Source organism: Aspergillus steynii (assembly GCF_002849105.1).
Source record: "Aspergillus steynii IBT 23096 chromosome Unknown P170scaffold_8, whole genome shotgun sequence".
Lineage (NCBI taxonomy): Eukaryota > Fungi > Ascomycota > Eurotiomycetes > Eurotiales > Aspergillaceae > Aspergillus > Aspergillus steynii.
In genome coordinates, this window is record NW_020194405.1 from 47,225 (window position 1) to 71,007 (window position 23,783).

At 25.1% G+C, this 23,783-nt stretch overlaps 3 protein-coding genes across 3 annotated transcripts; 2 read left to right on the plus strand and 1 right to left on the minus strand.

Moving 5' to 3' along the window:
* Positions 1–1,519: 1,519 nt before the first annotated feature.
* On the minus strand, positions 1,520–20,513 carry P170DRAFT_512843 (uncharacterized protein; the record flags this gene model as incomplete). The annotated part of the gene is made up of 4 exons (XM_024855032.1): positions 20,032–20,513; positions 19,617–19,963; positions 11,266–11,314; positions 1,520–1,536 (listed from the first exon to the last, which is right to left on the minus strand). Exons 1-4 carry the CDS (start codon positions 20,141–20,143, stop codon positions 1,520–1,522), a joined length of 525 nt encoding a protein of 174 aa, XP_024699978.1. The 5' UTR covers positions 20,144–20,513.
* On the plus strand, positions 20,466–21,031 carry P170DRAFT_439928 (uncharacterized protein). Its single transcript, XM_024849948.1, has 3 exons — positions 20,466–20,728; positions 20,783–20,913; positions 20,983–21,031. The coding sequence occupies exons 1-2, from the start codon at positions 20,552–20,554 to the stop codon at positions 20,864–20,866; spliced, it is 261 nt and encodes an 86-aa protein (XP_024699979.1). The 5' UTR covers positions 20,466–20,551; the 3' UTR covers positions 20,867–20,913; positions 20,983–21,031.
* Positions 20,693–23,779, plus strand: P170DRAFT_264210 (alanine--tRNA ligase). Its single transcript, XM_024843104.1, has 2 exons — positions 20,693–23,391; positions 23,476–23,779. Exons 1-2 carry the CDS (start codon positions 20,995–20,997, stop codon positions 23,647–23,649), a joined length of 2,571 nt encoding a protein of 856 aa, XP_024699980.1. The 5' UTR covers positions 20,693–20,994; the 3' UTR covers positions 23,650–23,779.
* The last annotated feature ends 4 nt before the right edge of the window (positions 23,780–23,783 follow it).

Here is a 23,783-nt window from a genome sequence, read left to right on the forward strand (position 1 = left end):
TTTCAAGTGATTTTTGTGGTTTTAAGCGCTGCGCAAAATTTAGGGTTTTTAAAGGCTCTATTAAATTATTGAATAGCCTTAAAATCATATAACTAATTTTCTAGTTTCTTTAATAAATCATTAATATAGAAACATTAGTTAAATTTATAGTAGCCTCTATTAAGGTCTGATTAACAGGGGCAGTTTTGTTCCTTTTTAGGAGTTCTAGGATTAAATCTAGGGCTTGGGGTATTTTCTAAGACATCTCTTTTAAAGGTTGCCTGAGCGATTCGGCTCAGTTAATTTAAATATTTAAATATTAGGAATATCTTTACGTGATCTCTGAATTACTTAGTTATATTAAAAAATAATAGTATTTTATCACGTGATTTAATTTTATTATTTAATTTTTTATTCTAATAATTTATAAATATTAAATAAGACCCATAAATAGCTTTAATAAAATTATATTAAACTTAGTATAGATTATTTACTTTGCTTATTTTAAGTGATTTCGCTTCGGTATAGACATTTTCCCATAATGAAATATATAAATTAATTAAATATTTATTCTACAGATTTTTAAGTATATAATATTACTTAATAATATTATGTTTTCTTAATTCATTAGTAAGAGCAAGTTTTGTTTAAAGGATCTATAGTATATAATATAGGGTTTCTTTGTTAGATACTAAAACCCTATTAACTAATAATATTAAATTCTTAATCAGAAGTAGAATTAAGGCTAAGCTCTTATTTATGTAGCAGTATTCTTGAAGTGCTAATTTATAATTATATAAAAAGTCTTAATAAAGCGCTCGATTATTTTAGATTAAATTAATAATTAATCTAACATTCCCATTAAAGTTACATGGTTCCGGGTGACTAGGCCATACAGGTTAATTAAGTATAATTATATAACTAGGATCAATAAATTCCCAAATATATTTGCTTTTAGTAATTATTTTAATAGTGTTAAACCAGTAAATCTAATTATATAACTGGTTTAAATAAAAATTAAGCTTTATATTTATATTAATAAGCTAAAATAATTAATAAAACAATTCAAATCACTTAACTTTTATTTCACCTTACTTTCACCTCACTTTCACTATATAAATCAATAATAAAAGTGAAAGTTCAATAAAGTGAAAATGAACTAGGTAAGTAAGGGTCAATTAAATCAGATAGATAAGTAATTCACTACAATAGTAAATAGACAAGTAATTAATTAATTCACATATATGTGAATTTAATCAATAAATCAATAAAATAATTTAAATTAATTAAACACTTCAGACGGGTAAAATAAAATACTTGAAGTAAATACACAGGTTAAATAAATTAAGTTAACATAAGTAATAAATAGTTCACTGCAGTAGTGAGTAATTAAATAATTAATTGATATATAGGTTAAATTTAATCAAACAGACAAATAATTAATTCAGGTGTAAATATAAATTCAATTAAATATATATAAATTTAATCAGACAAATAAATAATTAATTCACGTGTATACATAAATAATAGGAACAAAGGGCTAGACCGGGCTCATAACTATCAGATGGGGTAGGTAAATTATATAAATTAAATAAAAATTTTAAATGGCTAGATAGAATAAGAAAAGTTAATTAGTCAGATAAAGTAAACAGTTTACCTAGACCATCTAGATCTAATAATAGACTAGAGGTCCTACCATTCGCTATATATATAGATAGGTAAAATTAATTGAATAAATGAATGAAATTTAATTGAATAAATTAAGTAGGTAAATCAACTTAATAAAAAGAATAAATTAATACAGGTTATTAACTGCATATTTATAAATAATTAAATCAGGGCTAATTTAATCTGGCCCTAAGCAAATATTATAAATATAAAATCATTAGATCCTTCTAAACCTTTATCTATAAATTATATTATTAATCTAGGCCTTCAAGATTAACCTCATAAATTATTATTAGATCAATATTTAATTATTTAAATAATCAAATAATTAAGATTTTATAATTAGAATAATCAGAACAATCAAGATTCAACACATAAATCATAATAAAATCATTTAAATAATATTAGAATGACCAGGGTAGCAATATTTATTTTATAACTTATAAAATAAATAGGCAAGATATTCTGGACCTTTTATATTAATCATTTAAACAAAGCCATTAACTACAGTGGTTGAAATAAACTTTTAATTTCTTAAATAGGAAATTTATCAAATTATATTTTCTGACTTCCATAGGATTCTAGCGATCAGTGATTTCTTAATTAGGAAGGTAAGCTAGTCCAAAATAGGAAATTCTTCGGAAATTTTTTTTTTTATTTTCCGCTCATATTGAGCTCAGTTTCACCTCACTTCTCCCATATAATTTGGTGGTGGAAGTGAGAGTTCAATAAAGTAAGAGTAAAGTCGTAGTGAATTTTGAATAATTTCAGTTGTGGGGCGAAATCAGGTGATTCTGATGAATCAGGTGATGTCAGGTGACCCCAATTGACAGGTAGTTTTTTAAAAATATTAATTTATTATATTACTTAGCAAGTAAGTAACAAGACTCTATAACATTACTTTATATAATATTATACTTAGCTTATATAACTTTTTATCTCTAAAAGATTTATATAAATATATTTTTTATTTTTATTAATTTAGCAGCTAGGCCAGGAGTCTAAAATATAATAGATAGTATACTAAGCTCTAGTGTAGTATTATATATAAAATTAAATATTTATTAATTAAATTTATACTTAGTATCAGAGATTAATAATTTTTCTATAAAAAAAATAATTATATTAAAATTAATAGAATTAGGATCAGGAGCTAGATCTAAATTTAATAAATTAAATAAATAATATTTAGTAATATTAAAATACTTATTAATATTTTTTATTTTTATCTTATATATTAGCTTAATAGTAGCCGGCAAAATAACTATATTAAAATTCTTAAAAACTATAAAAGTCTTAGATTTATTATCTTTATTATAATTATTTTTCTTATCTTAATTATAACTTTCTTTCTCAGTATAAGAAGTAATATATAATAAATAATTAATTATATTAATAAGGTCTGATAACAAAGTTATAGATATAGCTTATAATATAAATATAATAAGAGATCTTTTTAAAAATAATTAATTATTAAAATAATAATTTTATTAGTCCTGAAATACTTAATTAATGAATAAAAATATTAAGATTTTAATAAATTCCTTAATAATATATTTTATAAAAGAATAATTAGTATCCTAATTAGAAGAATATATAAATTAATATTTTAGTAAAAATAAAAAAGTTATAGTAATAAACTAAATATACTAGATAATATATATATTAATATTATCAATAAAATAAAATAATAAAATATAATAATATATATTAATTTAATAAGTAAGCTTAGCAAGCTATTTTAATATCAGAAATAATAAGATTAAATAAAAAAAACTAAAAATAATAAATAATAATATAGTATACCTGAGCTAGTTAAAAAACAAATCTTTAAATATTATAAACTCTAGGAATAAAACTATTAAAAATAAAAAATAATAATATTAAGTAAATAATATTAAATAAATAATTATTATTAACACAGAATAAGAAAAAATTTAGATAAAACTAGATATACTACTATATAATAGCCTCTTACTAGATCGCAGATTTATAATAATTTAATTAATTATTCTTTTAAAAATAACTAAGTTCTCTACCTTATAAAAGCAGGAGCTATAGAACACTATTAAGACCTATAGTACAGGATTACAGGGCGTCGTTAAGACCACAGCCGCAGAACATGTAATAAAGAACAGTGCAACAAGAGCAGATTGCTAGAATTATTAATAACTATACTGCTGAATATTATAAATAAATAATATATTATTATTTTTATTACTCTGATTATTGCTCTTGCTCTGATCATCCCGAAGATAATAATAATAATAATATTATTATTATTATTAATTATGGTCGCTCCCGCTCTAATAATATTGCTGTCGACAGTTATAATAATCTTGCTGCGTATGATATTACTGAGAAAGAGCTTATTATTTTTATTAATAATCTGATTATTAAAGATAGTGATAATTTAACTTAATAAATATTTTTTTTAAATAGTTTTATTCTTATTTTAATATATTTTTATCTTAATATATTTACTTAGCTTGTTTTGTGGGCGTTTGCTATTATACTAGTTATATTGATAGTCTGTTTATCTTCCTCTATTGACTAACATGGCTGTTCTGCCTTGCTGTTGTTCGGTCTTTTTAGTGCTCGGCCTCATTGATTTCAAGAATTATTATCAACCTTAGCATACTAATGAATAATCATCTTGACAAGCCAAAATCGTGTGTCTTGATGCAGCAAGGCATATCTTTTTATTAAAAAAAGAAATTATCTTTTTTTTATAATTAAGGGTTTTATTTTATTAAAAATTATATTCATAAAAAGTCTTTTATTTTTTTTAGAAATAGTAGTTTTAGGAATAATATATTTTTCTTTTATAAATAAAGTAATAATTTTTTTATTTAAGTATTCTTTTTTTAGAGGCCTATTATTTAAAATAATTATTCTTTTTTAAAATATTAATATTTTAAAAATAGTATATTACTATTTTAAAAAGTAAAAAAGCTTTCTTAAAAAAAGGTTATTTTTTAAGAGAAATATCTTTTTTTAAAAAATAATCTATTATATAAATACAGTATTTAATAAGACTTTTTATTTTATTTTATTAGTTATTTATGTTATTTTACTAAAGCACCTATTTTAATAAAGTTTTTAAGCTTTTTATTAGTTAATAATTCAAGAGTTTATCTAATATCTTTTTATAAGTTTAGCTATAATATTTTAAAAAATAATTAATAAAAACTTAATTAAAATCTTTTTATATAAATTTTATAAAAAGAATATATCTATTTAATATAATCTAAACTAATTAATTTAATTAATTAAGATCTTATTTTAATTAAATAAAATTATAAGTATAAATTTATTTCTAATTTTTTTACTTTTTATTTATTTTATTAAAAAAATTTTAAAAAATTTAAATATTACTTCCTAAAAATCTGTCACGGTGCAGACCTGAGGGCACTGCTAAGCCTGCCAGAACCAGACGGAACCGCCAAGCCAGAAGAATCTATCCCTGATCCTGATCCCCTAACTACTTAAAAATCTAAATATTAGAGATTCTGTTATAATTTTTTAAACTATATTTTATTTATTATCTTATATATAATCTAACTATAATGATAATTAAAGACCTTATAAACCTAGCCTGTTTAATTTAGCTAGATTATTTACCTTGCCTGCTTTTATTATACTAATTTTATTAACCTGCCAGCCTATATTTTAATATTATATAGCTCTTATTTATAAAGCTAGTATTTATTTAATATATTTAAAATTTTAAAGCCCCTGTTTTTCCCTAAAAATTTTAAATTATTTATTTAATATATTACTAAATATATTAAAAAATAATATATCTATTATAACTAGATTTATATATTTATAATAAATATTAATATTAATTAAAAATATTTCTGCTAGAAAGTTTCCCGCCTTTAATAAAATATAAATATTATTATATAAATTATTATTTTTTAAATAAATTATAAAAAAAACTTAAATTTTAAACTTATTTAGGCCCTGGCTAATAAGAATATAATAATTTAAAAATAAAACTATATAATCTAAACTATTATATTTATAATTAATACCCCAGATTAGACCCTTAAATCTATTATTAAAGGATTTTTAATTATTTTAATAAAAATATTTATATTAATTAATCCTAGATCTTCTGCCTCTGTCTATTTTTTTAAATAATTATCTAATTTTAATAAGTTTAAAAATACTAGATTAAATTTCTGTTATTTTATCTTTTAGATTAAAAAAAAATAATAATAAATTATAACTATTTCCCGACCCCTTAAACCTATATAATCTATATTTTTAATTATTTAAAAAAACCTTTTTATACTTAAGTTTTCCTATATATTAAAAATAAAATTTATTAATTAAAAAATTATACTAAAATTCTAAAAATACTTAATTATACTTATAAAAACCTAAACTGTGTTTATAATACCTAAAATATTTTATATAATCTAAGATAAAAAAACTAAAAATTTTTTATTTTTTTTACTAAATTCTAATAACTAGTTATAAAGGGAAAAATAACTAAAAATAATTTTTTTATTTTTTTTAAGAAAGTTATTAACTAAAAAATAAAAATTATATTAATATATTAAAATTTATTTATTAAAAATTATATTAATTTTATTATTTTTTTATAAAAGTTAAAAAATTATTATATTTAATATTTTTATAATTAATTTTAAAAGCCTGCCCTAATTTTAACTAGAATTAATACTTGTCTATAAACTTTAATTAAAAATATTTAAAATTATTATCTTTAAAATCTAGTTAATAAATCTTTTTAGCCTATTATTATTTATTATCTTAAATCTTAATATTATAAATCTTTTTTTAACTTATTATTTATCTCTTTGTCCTAAAAATAATACTTATAAAAATTATAATAAATATTTTTACTATAAATTAAATTAATATATAATTAAAGACTATCTTAAACTAGATAATTACTTATATTACATTAATTATATTATATATTTTATCTCCTCTCTAAAGTTTTATTTACTTTTTTAAAAATAATTTTTTTTTATATTTTAGTCTTATTTTATCCTATAAGGCTTGCCTGTATTATTATTATTTTAGATTTTTTAATCCTAAATAATTCCCTAAATAAAATACTTATACTTCTTAGATCTAAATAAGTAGTTAAAAAAGGTTAGTCTAGCCTAAGTTATAACTAAAAAAATTTTTTTATATAAGTTTACTAAATCTATAAAGCTATTATTAAAAAACTTTTTATTAAAAAGAAACTTTAAAAAACTAACTTATTAGTTATTTTTATTATGCTAAACCCCGGTAAAAGTAAAATTATTACTTATATTATATTTAATACTAGCTATTTTATATCCTATATTATAAATAAAAATTAAACTAAAATTTAAAATCTAATCTTATATTTTTTAAAAAAATTTAAATTAATTATAAAATTTAATAATCACAAAAGTAAAACTAATATTATTATTTATTATATCTGTATAATCCTAAAGACCTATAACTATATTAAAAAAAATATTTTATTTTTAATTATTTAGTTTATATATTTTCTTATTATAATTAGACTTTTTTAGCTTAAAATTTATAATTTTAAAATAAATTTTACTAAGTATACTCTCTAGTTTAATAATTAATATTATTAAAAATATTATAATATTTTGTTTTATCCCTAGAAAATCTAGGCTTTATATAATATTTTTATTTAAGCCTGCTTAATTAACTTAAAAATATTAAAGATCCTCTAGACCTATAATATTTATATAATATTTATAAAAGCTTATGCCGTATATATAAAATAAGAAAAAAAAATTTTTATTATTATTATAAAATAAATTAACTAAACAATCTATAAAAAATTTCCTGAGAAACCTCTAGTATAAGAGATATTTAATTTTAATTAAAATTTTAATATTTTTATAAAATTTTAAGATTTTAATAATATATTTTTATTAAAAAAAGTAAATAAATTACCCCTACACAAAAACTATAATTATATAATTATTTTAGAATCTAGTAAAAGATTATTATTCGGTCTTCTATATAATATATCCTGGAAAAAACTAAAGGCTTTTTAAAAATAATTATTTAAGAACTTATAAAAAAATTTTATTTATTTAAATTTATTTTTTATAATATTTCCTATTTTGTTTATTAACAAATCTAATAAAGGCTTATATTTTTATATTAATTATTAAGCCCTAAATATAATTATAATTAAAAATTATTATTTATTATCTCTGGTAAAAGAAATCCTAAATAATTTAAAAAAAATATATTATTTTATAAAAATTAATATTATAAGTGCTTTTAATAATTTATATATCTAAAAAAATTAAAAATAAATAATTATATTTTATACCCGCCTACATTTATTTAAATTTTTAATAATATTATTTAGTTTAATTAAAGCCCCTGGGATATTCTAATATTATATTAATAATATTTTATATAATTATTTAAATATTTTTTATACTATTTATCTAGATAATATCCTAATTTATAACTAAATTTATTTTAAATATATTTATTATATCTGCTAGGTCCTATAAAAGCTGCGAGAAGCCTATTTATTTATAAAACTTTTAAAATATAAATTTATTATTCTTAAGACTAAGTTTCTAGATCTAATTATTAATTATAAGAAAATTTAAATAAATTTTTTTAAAATTAAGATAATTATTAATTAGCCTATTCTAATTTATATTATAGATATTTAAGTATTTTTAGGATTTAGTAATTTTTACTATTATTTTATTTAAAATTTTTTAAAGTTAATTATCTTATTTATTAGCTTAATTTATAAAAAAATATCCTAAAAGTAAACTTTATTTTATTAAAAAATTTTTAATTATTTTAAAAAAGTTTTTACCAATACTCTAGTTTTATAATCTTTTAACTAAATATATATTATAATTCTGGAAACTAATATTTTTAATTATATTTTTACTAGAATCTTATTTTAGTATAATAATAATAAAATTTTATATTTTATTTTTTTTTTAAAAAAATACTCACCCATGGAGTATAATTATAAGATTTATAATAAAGAATTATTTATTATTATTTAATATTTTAAAAAATAGTGTTTTAAACTCGAAAGAGCCCTATCTTTAATATAAATTATTTTTAATTATTATAATCTAGAATATTTTATATTAACTAAATTTTTAAACTAATAATAAGTCTATTAGTTTAAATTTTTATTTTAATTTAAATTTAAAATTATGTACTACTCTAAAAAATACAGAACTAAATTAGATAGCTTAATTAAAAAATTAAAGGATTTTTTTAAAAAGAAAGATAAGTATTTATAATATTAAAGCTAAATAATATTAAAGTATAAGAATTTTAATATTAATAAATTTAAATCTAATCTAGTAAAAACTCCTAAATTTTTAATCTTATTTACTCTTATAACCTGCACCTACTAAAATATTATTTTTAAAAATAAATAAAACTTATAGCTACTGCCTGAAATCCGGATAAACTTAAAAAAAATATATAAAAAAAATAATCTAATTTATAAAATTTAAAAGGTTTTTATTATAAAAAAAAATTATTATTTAAAAATTATTTATAGATTTTTAAGGATAATAAATTCTAAACTAAATTGATTTACTTAATATATAATAAGCCCGCATTAAAATACTCTGGGAAAAATTATATATATAAATTTTTTATTTATAAATATTTTTAATTTAATATATATTAATATATAATTTAATAAATCTAGAATTATTATATCTATTATTAAAATATTTTATTTTATAAAATTAAATAAGATATCCTAAAACCCCTGTTTATATCTAAATATATTTAATAAAATATTTTTATAGATTTTATTATATATCTGCTTAAGAGTTAAAATTATAATATTATTTTAATTATTATAGACCGCCTGACTAAAATAAAATACTTAATCTTTTATAATTTAATTATTAATATATTTATTATAACTATAATATATATATAATATATATAAAAGCTGTATAGCCTGCCCTGAATAGTTATATTAAATTAAAGATTTTAATTTATTATTAAATTTTAAAAATATTTAATCTAATACCTGGATATTATAAGTAAATTATTAATTATATATTATCCTGAGATTAATAGCCAGACTAAATAAATAAATATTATATCAAAATAATATTTTTAAGCTTATATAAATTATTTATAAAATAATTAAAGTATTTAGCTTTTTTTAGTTAAATTCTTTTTAAATACTATATACTCTGATTTAATTAAGACTAGTTTATTTTTTATTAATTATAGCTTTTATTTATATATAAAATTTGAACCTGTCTTAATAAAAAACTATTATATATATAATTGCTTTACTGTATAAAATATAAAATAATTTATTATAAAAATATAAATTATTACTAAATTTACCTAAGCTAAAATACTATCTACCTAGACCTATTATATTAAATAAATAGACTGCTAGTGCTGCCCTACCCGCCTATTTAAAAAAAATTAATTAATTTAATTAAATATTTAATATATTAAGACCTTGCGGCCTAGTAAAAAACTAGATTAAAATATTTTAAATTTATATTATATTAAAAAAATTATTAATTTATATATTTATTATCTAGAACTCTTGTTTAATATAAAAATTTATTTTATATTTAATATAAATCTATTTATTTTTATTAACTTAAATATTTTATTTAGCTAGTAAAACTCTCTCTTATCTTATATTAAAATTAATAAACTTAAGAAATAAAAAATTAAAAATATTTTTAACTTATTCTAAGACTGCCGCGGCTGTGGCTGCCCTTATTTAATATATATTATAAAGTAAATTAAATATACAGATTTTATTACTAAGCTTATTAGTTATTTAAAATATATTAAATAAATTATCTAGAATTATTATTACTAGTATCCTAATAAGTCTGGCCCTTTTTAACTTTAATAAAGTTTAGCTATAAAAAAAATATTATTATAATATAAACTTAAAGGTATTATTAAGCCTGCCAGAATTAAATAAAATTATTAAATTAAAAAAACTTATCCTTAATCCTAATCTCCTGATTATTTAAAAATTTAAATATTAAAGATTTTATTATAACTCTTTAAGTTATATTTTATTTATTATCCTATATATAACCTGACTGTAGTAATAATTAAAGACCTTGTGAACCTAGCCCGCCTGACCCAGCCAGACCGCCTGCCCTGCCCGCCCCTGCTGTACCAACTCTACCAACCCGCCAGCCTGCACCTTGACAAAATCCTTAAAATATATTAAATATTATAAATTTTAAAGAGGTTTTAATAAGTATATTTTTATATATAAGACTTGTATCTTTTTTTATAAAAAATATAGGGTTTATTCTTAAAATAATACTTTAAATTTTATAAAAAATTATATATTAATATAGATTATTATTTTAAAAAACTTTTCATTCTTTTAGCTTAAGATTTTTTTTCTTATCTCTTTTTAAAATTTTTATTATAAATATTAATATATTAAGAATTATTTATACTAATAAAAAAGTTATAAGCTATCTATTAGTTTTTTAATAATTAAAAAATTATTTAAGATAATAATCTTTAAGTATTTAAAAAAAAGATTATTTGTAAGGGGCAGCCACGAAGGTTCTATTCCGGGCACTTGGTTCCCTTAGATAGATGTACTGAGGAGTTCGGGACGCCTGCAATACGCCTGCAGACCGTCTGCCACGCGCTAAGAGATACAAGAAGTTAAAAAATAAATATAGAATAAATTAAATTAATCACTTGATCTTTTAGGGGTTAAACAGATAATCTTTTTAATTAAGGGGTTTTTTATTATAATATTCTCGTAGGAATCAGTTCCTGAATATCTTAGTAATCCTGCAGATCTCTAGTGGTCCGGTTATTCTGTATTCCGCGCTAAGATAAGCGCCGGTAATAAATATATCCCTTCTAATAAAGCAGCTGTCTTTGGATACTTAGTATAATATCTTGTGCTTCCGTCTTAATATTCTTATATAAAACAGAATTATTTTATTTTATTTTAAAAATTATTTTATACTTAAAATTATCTCTGTAGCTTATTTATAATTTTTATAATTTTAATATTTAATAAAAGATTAATTTACTATATAAAAATTAAGATAGCTGGGCACTTTACAGATGCCTAAGGCTATCTAATATCCCCTATAAATATAAATAATATAGATAAACTTAGTAAAATTAAACTTTCTTTCTTTCGAATTCTCGCGTTTATTCTTTATATTAAAAAAAATTAATTATAAGATTCCGTACTGCCCTGGCGACAGATCTTATATTAATTTATATAAAAATTAATTTTTTAACTGGTTTTCTTATTTTTTCTACTATCTAATATTATTATAGCCTTAAAAAGACAGAAGCGCATCTGTTTCGCCTTTTCTTCGGGAGGGGGTTTCTCCCCTGTTCCTATAAGTTTTTTTTTTAAAATCCTGGCGGGAGCCCTGTGATATATAAGCTAGACTAGTACAGGATTAATTTTAAATATATATAAGTTTTTAAAAAGCTAAAAAATACTATTAAGCTAGCCGGCTGTTATTTTTATAAAAAAAATAAAGTTACCACTGCCAAGCGGCTGACTTATAAAGGTACTACTAAAGTTAATAAAATAATTTTTCTCTTAGTTAAGGAGGTCTCTTACTTATATAGGGTCTTATATAACACGCCAGAGACACCCGCCGCGCTACTAAGGCTGCTACTACTAAAAGCTTTATTACTAATAAAGACCTGTTAGCCTGCGCCTGGGAGCTATTTTCAGATAGTAAATTATTTTTTAAGCCTAAGGGATTATTAGCTTCGGTATACTATTATTTTATATAAAAAAATAAATAGAATACTAATTTTTCTGTAGGCCGCAACTTCTACTAATATATCTAATCTTATAAAGAAAAAAATATTTAAGCAGGGAAGCAGATCTTATATATCTTTAAATTTATACCACAGTAAAAATAACTAAGATATAAAAATCTTAAAAAATATAAGACTTTTTTTTCCGGATCTTATATTATTTTTGTTCTGTCTTTCTAGGAATAGTTATTTTATTATTTTTTTTAATAAAGATTTAAAATATTTTAATATATCTCTTTTATTATTAAAAAATAATATTTTTAGCTCCGTGTAAAATATCCAGGGAGGTATTATTAAGATTTTAAATAAAAAGTTCTCTTAAACTAGTTATTATTTATTTTTTTAATTTCTCCCGGCCTTCTTTAAAAATTAGAGCTATTTTATATTACTATTTTATTCTATCCTAGAGCCCTCTGAAGCCATATCTATTTTAATCTAATATTTTTAAGATATAAAAGTACTAGGGTTAAAATCGCAGGTAATATATATTTAATTATATATTACTAAAGTATGCGAGCACTATATAATTATAAAGTATTTTTATAAGCTTGTTCCTGTTTCTTTACAGAAAAAAATAAATAAGATATAGGCTACCCGCGGAAGCAAAGGTTTATTAAAGATATGTAAGCAGTTTATTATAATTATAAAAATTTTTAAGTATTATTACTAGAGTATTAAAAATAAGATATTTTAGGTGTATTAGTCCTTAAATTATAATATATTTTACTTTATATAGTTATAGCAGGGGGCGCTAGATCTGCCCTATTTTAATCTAGTATAAGAGAAAATAATACCTGTGATTAGGGATAATAAGATACTAAATAAAGCCTAGTAAAGATAAAAAATTCTTTTTTTTTATATTTAATAAAAACAGGCTTTCGGGCTATTCCTTCTTATATTTTATTACTAATTTATAGCCTTTAATATACTATTAAAACTTTTAATCCTATAAAATAAAAAAAAAATATATTACCGCCCCGTAGGCAGACTACCGGAGGTCTGCTTTCTGCTAAAAAAATAAAAAAGTCTTATAAAAAAATATTATCTCTGTTTTTAAGAAAAGTGATAAAATCCTAAATTTTTATATATATCTAGGGCCTCCGAAATATTTACTAAATTATCTATAAATTTCTATGTATTTTTATAATTAGGAAACCTAGATTATTTAATAAAATATTAAGTTTTTCCTTACTAATTTTAATATATAATAATCTTTTTTACCTCTTACTTATCTTAATTATTAATTTTAATAGATTTTTAGACCGTAGGTATTTTACTGCTGGTCTGCTAGATCTATAATTTTAAAAAAAATATAAAAAATTAAATAAACCTATTTTTATAGTTTAGGCAGGCATAGTTAATAAACTTGTTTTCTAATAAGTTTTATAACTTTAAATAATCTAATATATTTACTATCTAACTTTTTGGATGGCCTTTATATTAATAAGTTTTTTTTACTAAGTAAAACCTTATTATTAATCTAGAATATTACTAGTTTATAATAATAATTATAGTATTTTTTCTGTATTTTAATTATTTACTAGAAATATTTCTTTAGTCTTTTTTAGAGACTATTCACATATTCCTACTATTATTTAATTAATTCGCGCTGTATTTCTGTTTTATAGTTAGATAATTAAGGTACTATAGGGGTATAGTTTATTAGCGCCTGGTTCGGGGACACGCCTAAAAAGGCATAGATTAAATTATTATAGATAAATTCCATAAATAACAGCTAAACTGCCTAATTATTTTACTAAAAATTTATATAATAATATAAATATATTTCTATGGTCTGGTTCTGCTATTCTGTTTAACTATTAGTCTAGGGATAGAATATTATACTTATTTAATATTTAATTTAGAGAATCTAACAGAATTTATTCTAATATCTATTTATAAATAGTAATTCTTTATTACTAATTAATTTTTTTGGTATTTTATATCTGCAGATAATCTTTTTTATAAAAATATTAACTAATTATTTAGTATTAATAATACTTTATACCAGGATATATCACGCTATTTTAGTAAACCTATTTATTAGGACTAGAATTATATCACAGATAAAACCCTTACCGTCTACCGGTAGTAAGCCTATAATAAAATTAACTATTACTAATTATTATAGTTTTTCCGGGACTAGTAAGAGATTTAACTGCCTATACCTATAATAATATAAGACCTTATTATACTAATAAATAGTATAATTAATAATATAATCTGCTATATTTTTTAGTATGGGATCCTACCAGAAACATTAATAAATAAAATTTAGTATTTTATTTTATCCGAAATATCCTATAAAAAAATTATTATAATAAATATATAATAGCTCCTGCCGCAGCACAATATCTAGAAATATATATAAAATATTTTTATATTATATAAAGCCCTTTTTATTAAAGCTCTAAGCCTCCGGAGAAATAATTTAACTAAATAAATATTATAGATTAATTATATATTATATAAAAATATCCCTAAACTATACTTACTATATTAAGGCTTTAAGGCCTCCAGTACTAGATTTATATTTAGTCTTTTTATAATTACTCTGCATACTAATTAAACTTATCTATAAGATATTACTATTTCCTGTTTACTTACTAGTCTAATCTATCCGCGAATCTATCTGTGTATTAAGTTAATATTTTTATAAATAATTATTATCTGTTTATTTACTAGTCTGATTTTTCTATAAACTAGTTTAGATATTAACTTAGCTTTTATATAACGCGATATAATCCAAAACATAAATATTATTAATTTTAACTTTAATATTATTTTTTAGGGACAAGAATTCCGGATTTTTTTTTATTTTTTAAAATAATTTCTTAAAATCTATTTTATTTTATAAAAATAATTCTTAGAGGTTTCTCAGCTATAGCTTTCTTTAAAATATTAATAATATTTTAATATTTTATTTTTCTTTAATACTTAGCCAGTAATTTTATTATTTTAATAATATATCTGCGGGATTTCTATGGCCAAGCTTATACTTAATTATAAAATTATAAACCGCAAGTAGCTCAGTCTATTAGACTTATCTTATATTTAAAATCTTTATTATAAAGAAATATCTAAAATTTATATAATTAATTTACACATAGACTACCTACAGTTTATCTGCAAGGTAATACTATTATACCTTAAAATACTTAATAATTATTAATAATTCTTAATTATATATTTTTTATTATTATTTAGTATTTTTAAGCTTCTTTAAATAAAAAATAATTAATTTTTAAATTTTTCACCTATAAGATTCTTATAATCTATCTGCGAGTTATAAAAAAATATTAGCTATTATATAATCTAAAATATTTATAATTATAAAATATTATTATTCAGGATTAAAATACCCTAGCACTAGTAGTTTTATAAATACTTTTTTTAATTTTTTAAAAATAATATACCCTTTAGATATTATCCGGAACTATTCTTTTATTTTTAATTTTTTTAATAGGTTAGTAAGGGGAACAATAATTACTATATATTAATAAATAAATCTTCTAAAAAATCCAGTAAATCCTAAGAATACCTAAATATTATAAACTAATTATAGCTCTGGCTACTAGGTAATTATATTTAATTAAAAAAAATCTAATTAAATCCCTTCTCAGCTAATAATAAAGCCTAAGAAATAGATTTTTTTTATATAAAATACACATTTTAATATCTTTATGAAAAAATTATAGTATTCTAAATATTTTAATATTTTACTAATATACTAGATATGTTTCTCCTTTATCTCTAAAAAAATAAAAATATTATTAAAATAAATAATATAATAATTATTAAGGATCCCTCACAGCGCCTTATTTATATAAGCCTAAAATATAAAGGAAGTATTATACAGTCTGAATAGTATTACTATATATTTATATTATTTATAATAAGTTTAAAAAACTATTTTTTATTTATCTTCTCGGCAGATATATATTTAATAATAAATATTATATAAGTCTAACTTTATAAAGATCTTAGTACCTTTTAACTAATTTATAATTTTATTAATTTATAAAAACAAATAGTAATTCTTAATTATAATTTTATTTAGCCCCCGGTAATTTACGTATAATTATAGACTACTATTAGATTTTTTAATATAAAAAATAAAGGCCGCAGCAGGTCTACTAAAAGACTAAATTTATTTTTTTTAATTATTTTATTTAAATAGTCTCGCAGCGCCTTTAACTTAGTATAAGATATATTATATAAAAGTTTATATAGAGGTTTTATACTAAGTTTTAATAAAATAATATATTCTATTAATCCTATTAATATAAACACTATCTTTTACTTAAAAAATATCTTTTTAAACTAGATATACTACTCAGGAAAACTAAAAGTTTCCTAGTTTAATATAATTATTTTAAATAATATCCCTGATTTTCTAGCGCGGTAATATTATTTAAATTAATAGTAAAATACTAAACTAACCACAGGTAAACTACTACAGTACTACCAGATTTCTATAATAATATTAAAATTAAGATCTATAAGACCTATCTAGTTTTTGCTAAGTATAATATTATAACTTATTATATTAATAATATAAAATTATATAATATAACTGTATATATTATTATTTAAATTAAAAATTTTTATATTTTTTTATAATATTCTATATTAAAATACTATCTGATTCCTGATAAAATAGACAGGGGCTAATATTTAATTAATATTAAATTAAAAGTCTCGCCTCTTTAACTAATAATATAATATAAAATTATTATCTGCTCCTATATTTAATAATATATTTATAATAATTTATTTTCTTTTTATACGCAGTTAAATATCCGCACGGAAAAGAGGGAATTATAATAAAATATTAGATTTAATTATATTAAAGATTAGAGGCGCGTCTTCTTATTAAAAAAAAGAATTACCCTTTTTCTTTATTATTAAGAATTCTGTTTTACCCGAGATTATATTTATAAATAATCTTTTATCCCCCTGGGGATAATAATTTTAGAAATAATATTTTTTTTTTATAAATAAAATAATATTTATTTTTACTTAGATACTCTTTTTCTTCTCCGGAGGCCTATTATTTAAAATAACTACCTCTTTTTTTAGAATACTTATATTTTATATGCGGTATACTGCCGCCCTGAGAATTAGAGAAATTATTTTAAAAAATAAAAAAATTACTTTAAAAAAAGTTTCCTTCTTAAGAGAAGTTTCTTCCTTAAAAGGAGTGTTTATCTCTAGAAGATAATCTATTATATAAATATAATATTTAATAAGATTCCTTATCTTATTTTACTAGTTATTTATATTATTCCGCCAGAGTATCTACTTTAATAAAGTTTTTTAATTTTTTATTAGTTAATAATTTAGGGGCTTATTTAATATTTTTCTGTAAGTCTAACTATAATATTTTAAAAAAATAATTAATAAAAAACTAGTTAATATCCTTTTATATAAGCTCCGTAAGAAAAATATATTTACTTAATATAACTTAAATAAATTAATTAGGGCCCTGCCTTAGTCAAGTAAAATTATAAGTATAAATTTATCTCTGGTTTTTTTTATTTTTTATTTATTTTATTAAAAAAATTTTAAAATCTTTAAATATTATTCCCTGGAGATCCCTAGAGCATATTAAATATTATAAATTTTAAAAAAATTTTAATAAATATATTTTTATATATAAAACTTTTATTTTTTTCTTAAAAAAAGAGCAAGGTTTATTTTTAAAATAATATTTTAAGTTTTAAATAAAAATTAAATATTAATATAAATTCTTATTTTTAAAAATCTCTAGTTTTTTAAATTTAAATTTTTTTTTTATTTTTCCCTAGGATCTTTATTAATATTACTAATATATTAAAGATTATCTGTACTGGCAGAAAGACTATAAGCTAACTACTAGCCTTCTAATAGCTGGAGAACTGTTCAAAATAATAATTTTTAAGTATTTAAATAAAAAAAAATTATTATTTAATATAAAAAATTAAATTACTTCCTCTGAGGCAGAAAGAAGATTATTTAAAAATATTTATTAAATATAATATCCTTATTTATCGCGAGATTACCCGCGCGTAAATATAATAACAGTAAGGCAGGGGGAAAACAATCAAAACTATAAGAGATAGCTACAAAGGTTTTATTCCAGATACTTAGTTTTCTTAAATAAATATACTAAAGAGTTCGGGACGCCTGCGATATACTTGCGGACTATCTACTACACGCTAAGAGATATAAGAAATTAAAAAACAGGTATAAAATAAATTAAATTAATTACTTGACCTCCTAGGGGTTAAGCAGGTAATCTTTTTAATTAAGGGGTTTCCTGTTATAACATTCTCGCGGGAATTGGTTCCCGAATGCCTCGGTAACCCTGCGGACCTCCGGCGGTCTGGTTGTTCCGTGTTCCGCGCTGAGATAAGCGCCGGTGACATTATTATTTAATCTAAAAAATTAAGTTACTTTTTTTAAAGTAAAAAAAAGATTATTTAAAAATATTTAATAAATATAATATTCTTATTTATTATAAAATTACTTATATATAAATATAATAATAATAAGGCAAGAGAAAAATAATTAAAATTATAAAAAATAATTATAAAAGTTTTAATTTAGGTATTTAAATATCTTACATAAATATATTAAAGAATTTAAAATATTTATAATATACCTATAGATTGCCTACTACATATTAAGAGATATAAAAAGTTAAAAGATAGATATAAAATAAATAAAATTAATTATTTAATCTCTTAAAAATCAAGCCGGTAGTCTCCTTCAAAGAAAAGTTTCCCGTATATAATATTATTACAGCAATCAATTCTGAATGCCTTAGCAACCCTACAGACCTTCAGTAGTCCGGTTGTTCTGTATTCCGCGCTGAGATAAGCGCCGGTGACATTACACACGCGAATTATTATTAGTTGAATATTATATATTATTCATGGTGATAGTGCCTTACAAGGCGGGGTTACTTTTGAGCGACGACTATCAAGCTTGATAATCAAAACTAGTTCACTACACTACCTAGTTGGTTATGAACTAAATACAAAGTCAATTTCCATCATATCCTCACCGTCTGTTTCATTAAGGCTGTCTGTATGGGCCGATACATCGTCCACAGACGATGATGACCTGCCATCAGACACGCCAGAACAAGGGGATACCCGTACCGCCTGACTCGCCCTAGCCCGCTCCCTGGTCTCAATCAAAGCCCTTCTAACGTTGCTATTTTTGTTCGGCTCTAGGAGAGACACGGGCTCCCGATAAGGAATCAGCTCCTTGCAACTCTCCTTGTTGCTCACCAGCAATAACCTGGGTACGCTTGCCAATTTCTCCTCGATGCCGGGTAGAAATACCACCGAATCGCCCGGCAAGTCGGCTTCTGCGAGTTCTCGATCGAGGTCTTGGACGTAGAGCGTGTGGCTTTGATCATCCAGCAGCATCATGTCAGGTGACCCTGGCGGTTCGTCACCGGTACCTGGCGCATATGTACGATGGTCGTAAATTGCTACAGGATCTGATAAAGGCGGCAATGTTAAAAAAGGATACGGCCCACTGCAGGTGGATGTAGATCTAGAGAGATACCTATGTGAAGGTCGTTGAACCTTTTCGCCAAAGGCCGATCGCCGTCAGGGTCGCTGTCTGCGGGGCGCTTTCTGCCGTGAGGAATTCTCGTGCCATCATGCTGCGCCGCCATCTACCACAATCCGTCGGACTAACCAATAGGCAGAAATCTCCAGCGGGCCTTGCACATGAATAATTAGACTTGAATCTTGGTTCCCAGTGCTAAAATACAATTGCATGCAATCGAAGGCATTGCGGAGGGGGGTTGCTCGATGCGAGCCCCTAGGATCCTGAGAAATGGGGACCTGGGTTTGACTCATCTGCTGTCTCCCTTTAGGTCAAACCCCAGAACATTCTACCATCTTCACACTCCCCCACTTGCCATCCTGCCCGCCAAAAAAAGCCCACCACCCGCCAGAATGAGCTCACAAGCCCAGGGAGAACCGGAATGGACGGCGCAGAGCGTACGTGATGCGTTCATCAAATATTTCAAGGAAAATGGCCACACTTTCGGTTTGCGACCCTCCATGCCAACTGATTGATGGTTGCCACTAATGCTGCTACGCGCCCAGTTGCCTCGTCGCCAGTTGCCCCGCTGTCGGATCCCACCCTGCTATTTACCAATGCAGGGATGAACCAATTTAAATCGATCTTTCTAGGCACCGTGGACCCTCATTCAGACTTTGCGACCTTGAAGAGTGCGGTCAATTCCCAAAAGGTTGGTTGCATGCCCTGCTCATCTCCAAGACCTCTCACTAACCACAGTCAACAGTGTATCCGGGCCGGTGGAAAGCACAACGTTAGTAGACAATACCTGCCTGGCAAGAAAACAACCCCACCCCGGGAAAGCAACTAATACCCGTACAGGACCTAGACGATGTCGGGAAGGATAGTTATCACCATGTAGGTTGACCACCCAAGGAAACAAGAGGGCAGGATAAAACGGAATAGAACAAAGCTTACATTGGACAGACCTTCTTTGAAATGCTCGGGAACTGGAGTTTCGGTGACTATTTTAAACAGGAAGCAATTCAGTATTCCTGGGAGCTTTTGACTAAAGTCTACCAGCTGGATCCTGAACGTCTTTATGTTACCTATTTCGAAGGGTGCAAGGATGGCGGACTTGAACCGGACCTGGAAGCCAAAGCCCTCTGGAGATCGGTCGGCGTCCCCGAAGATCATATCCTTCCTGGAAACATGAAGGACAACTTTTGGGAGATGGGCGACCAAGGTCCCTGCGGACCTTGTAGTGAAATCCATTTTGACAGAATCGGTGACCGTAACGCCTCTCACCTCGTTAACCAGGACGATCCCAATGTCATTGAAATCTGGAACAACGTTTTCATCCAGTACAATCGCGAAACGGACCGCTCTTTAAAGCCCCTCCCGAATAAACACGTTGATACTGGAATGGGATACGAACGACTGGTCTCGATCTTGCAAAACAAATCGTCAAACTATGATACCGATGTGTTTACGCCTTTGTTCCAGGTCATCAAGGAAATAACGGGAGCTCGGGAGTACCAAGGCCGATTTGGTACCGAAGATTCTGATGGAATCGATACCGCATATCGCGTTGTGGCAGACCATGTCCGTACTCTGACATTCGCGATATCGGACGGCGTAACTCCAAACAATGAGGGTCGTGGCTATGTCATTCGTCGAGTTCTCCGCAGGGGCGCCCGTTTCGCTCGAAAGTACTTCAAAGTTGAAATCGGTAACTTCTTTTCAAAAATTGTTCCAACCATAGTTCATCAGCTTGGTGATATGTTTCCGGAGTTAAGAACAAAGCAGCATGATGTCATGGAAATTCTTGACGAGGAGGAGGTCTCTTTTTCGAAAACTTTGGATCGTGGTGAACGACAGTTTGAAAATTATGCTCAACAAGCCGCGGCAAAGGGGGCCCACAAACTTCACGGCGCTGATGTCTGGAGGTTGTATGACACTTTTGGATTCCCCGTTGATTTGACTCGTATCATGGCAGAAGAGCGTGGATTGCAGATCGACGACACGGAATTTGAAGAGGCTCGCTCTAGAGCAAAAGAAGCCAGCAAAGGACAGAAAAAGACCGCGGCAGATGCTGTCAAACTTGATGTCCATGACCTCGGAACCCTGGAAAGAATGTCCGACGTTTCCAAGACGGACGATGCTGCCAAATTTGCCAAGGGCAATATCAATGCCCAAATAAAGGCAATTTACCATGCCAAATCGTTCCATTCGTCCACGGAAAGTGTTCCCCACGGGGAGCAACTCGGAATTATCCTTGATCGCACAAATTTCTATGCTGAACAAGGTGGTCAGGAAAACGACACCGGCAGAATTGTTATTGATGGACAGTCGGAATTGGAGGTTGGTGATGTTCAGCTTTATGGAGGATATGTTCTTCATACTGGTTTTCTGAAATACGGCTCTTTTGCTGTTGGCGACTCGGTCCTTTGTGAGTATGACGAGCTTCGCCGATGGCCAATCAGAAACAACCACACTGGGACGCACATCTTGAATTTCGCGCTAAAGGAAGTTCTCGGTGAGGGAGTAGAACAGAGGGGTTCTCTTGTTGCCGCCGAAAAGCTCCGTTTTGATTTCTCCCACAAGTCTGCAGTTACAGAAAAAGAACTGGAGAAGATCGAAGAACTTTCTACGGAGTACATAAGGCAAAATTGTGCCGTTTATTCACAGGAAGTTCCTCTTGCGACTGCTCGTCAAATCTCGGGGGTCAGAGCTGTTTTTGGCGAGACGTATCCTGACCCTGTTCGCGTTGTTTCGGTCGGGGTTGAACTGGACGAGATACTCAAGAATGCCAATGACCCTCGCTGGGAAAAGGTTAGTATCGAGTTTTGTGGTGGTACCCACGTCCAAAAAACGGGTGACATCAAGGACCTCATTATTTTGGAGGAAAGCGGCATCGCGAAAGGAATCCGCAGGATCATTGCAGTGACAGGTGAAGATGCTCACCATGTCCAGCGTGTTGCCAATGACTTTGAGCAGCGCCTGAATCACTTGCAGTCGATGGCTCTGGGCCCAGCGAAAGAGCAGGAGGCCAAGCAGATACAAGTTGACCTGAATCAGCTACTTATCTCTGCTGTGCAGAAGACCAAGTTTCGGGAGCGGTTCACAAGCATCAATAAACAGATTCTTGACGCACAGAAGGCACAGCAGAAGTTGGAGTCCAAGAAGGCCGTCGAAACGATAACCGCCTTTTTCCAAGCCCCGGAGAACCAGGACAAGTCATGGCTTGTTACCGGACTTCCCATTTCTGCAAATGCGAAGGCTGTCAGTGAATCGTTGAACCATGTCAAGTCGAAGTTGAAAGACAAGACGGTCTATGTTCTAGCCGCGGATGGGGACCAGGGCCGTGTCGCTCATGGTTGCTATGTCTCAAAGGTATGTACTTCTATTCCCAGTGTCATCTCTCGCCCCCGAAACCTCTCAAGGGCAATGGACTAATATTGACATTCTAACCCACAGTCAATGGATGATCAAGGCGCTTCTGCCAGTGAGTGGGCCAATATTGTTGCCGGCGTGATCGGTGGCAAGGCTGGAGGAAAGGGGTCTACTTCAATCGGTAATGGTGTTCACCCTGACAAGGTTGACGAGGCCATCAACCTGGCCTCCGACTACCTTCAGAAGTTTAAGCTGTAGGGTTATGGTAGCTGCCGGCACCAAAGCGGGAAAACAAGCTGAAATCTTTGTCTTTATGCAATTTCAAATAAGTCTTGCACCTCTCCCCTTTTCTTCTTTTGTAGCCGTCAACGAAAGACCTGGAACAAGCCGTT

Coding starts and splice junctions, on each gene's coding strand:
- P170DRAFT_439928 (XM_024849948.1), top strand. CDS start 20,552: ATGGTTGCCACTAATGCTGCTACGCGCCCAGTTGCCTCGTCGCCAGTT. Junction 20,729..20,782: donor GTGCGGTCAATTCCCAAAAG/GTTGGTTGCATG, acceptor CACAGTCAACAG/TGTATCCGGGCCGGTGGAAA.
- P170DRAFT_264210 (XM_024843104.1), top strand. CDS start 20,995: ATGCTCGGGAACTGGAGTTTCGGTGACTATTTTAAACAGGAAGCAATT. Junction 23,392..23,475: donor ATGGTTGCTATGTCTCAAAG/GTATGTACTTCT, acceptor TCTAACCCACAG/TCAATGGATGATCAAGGCGC.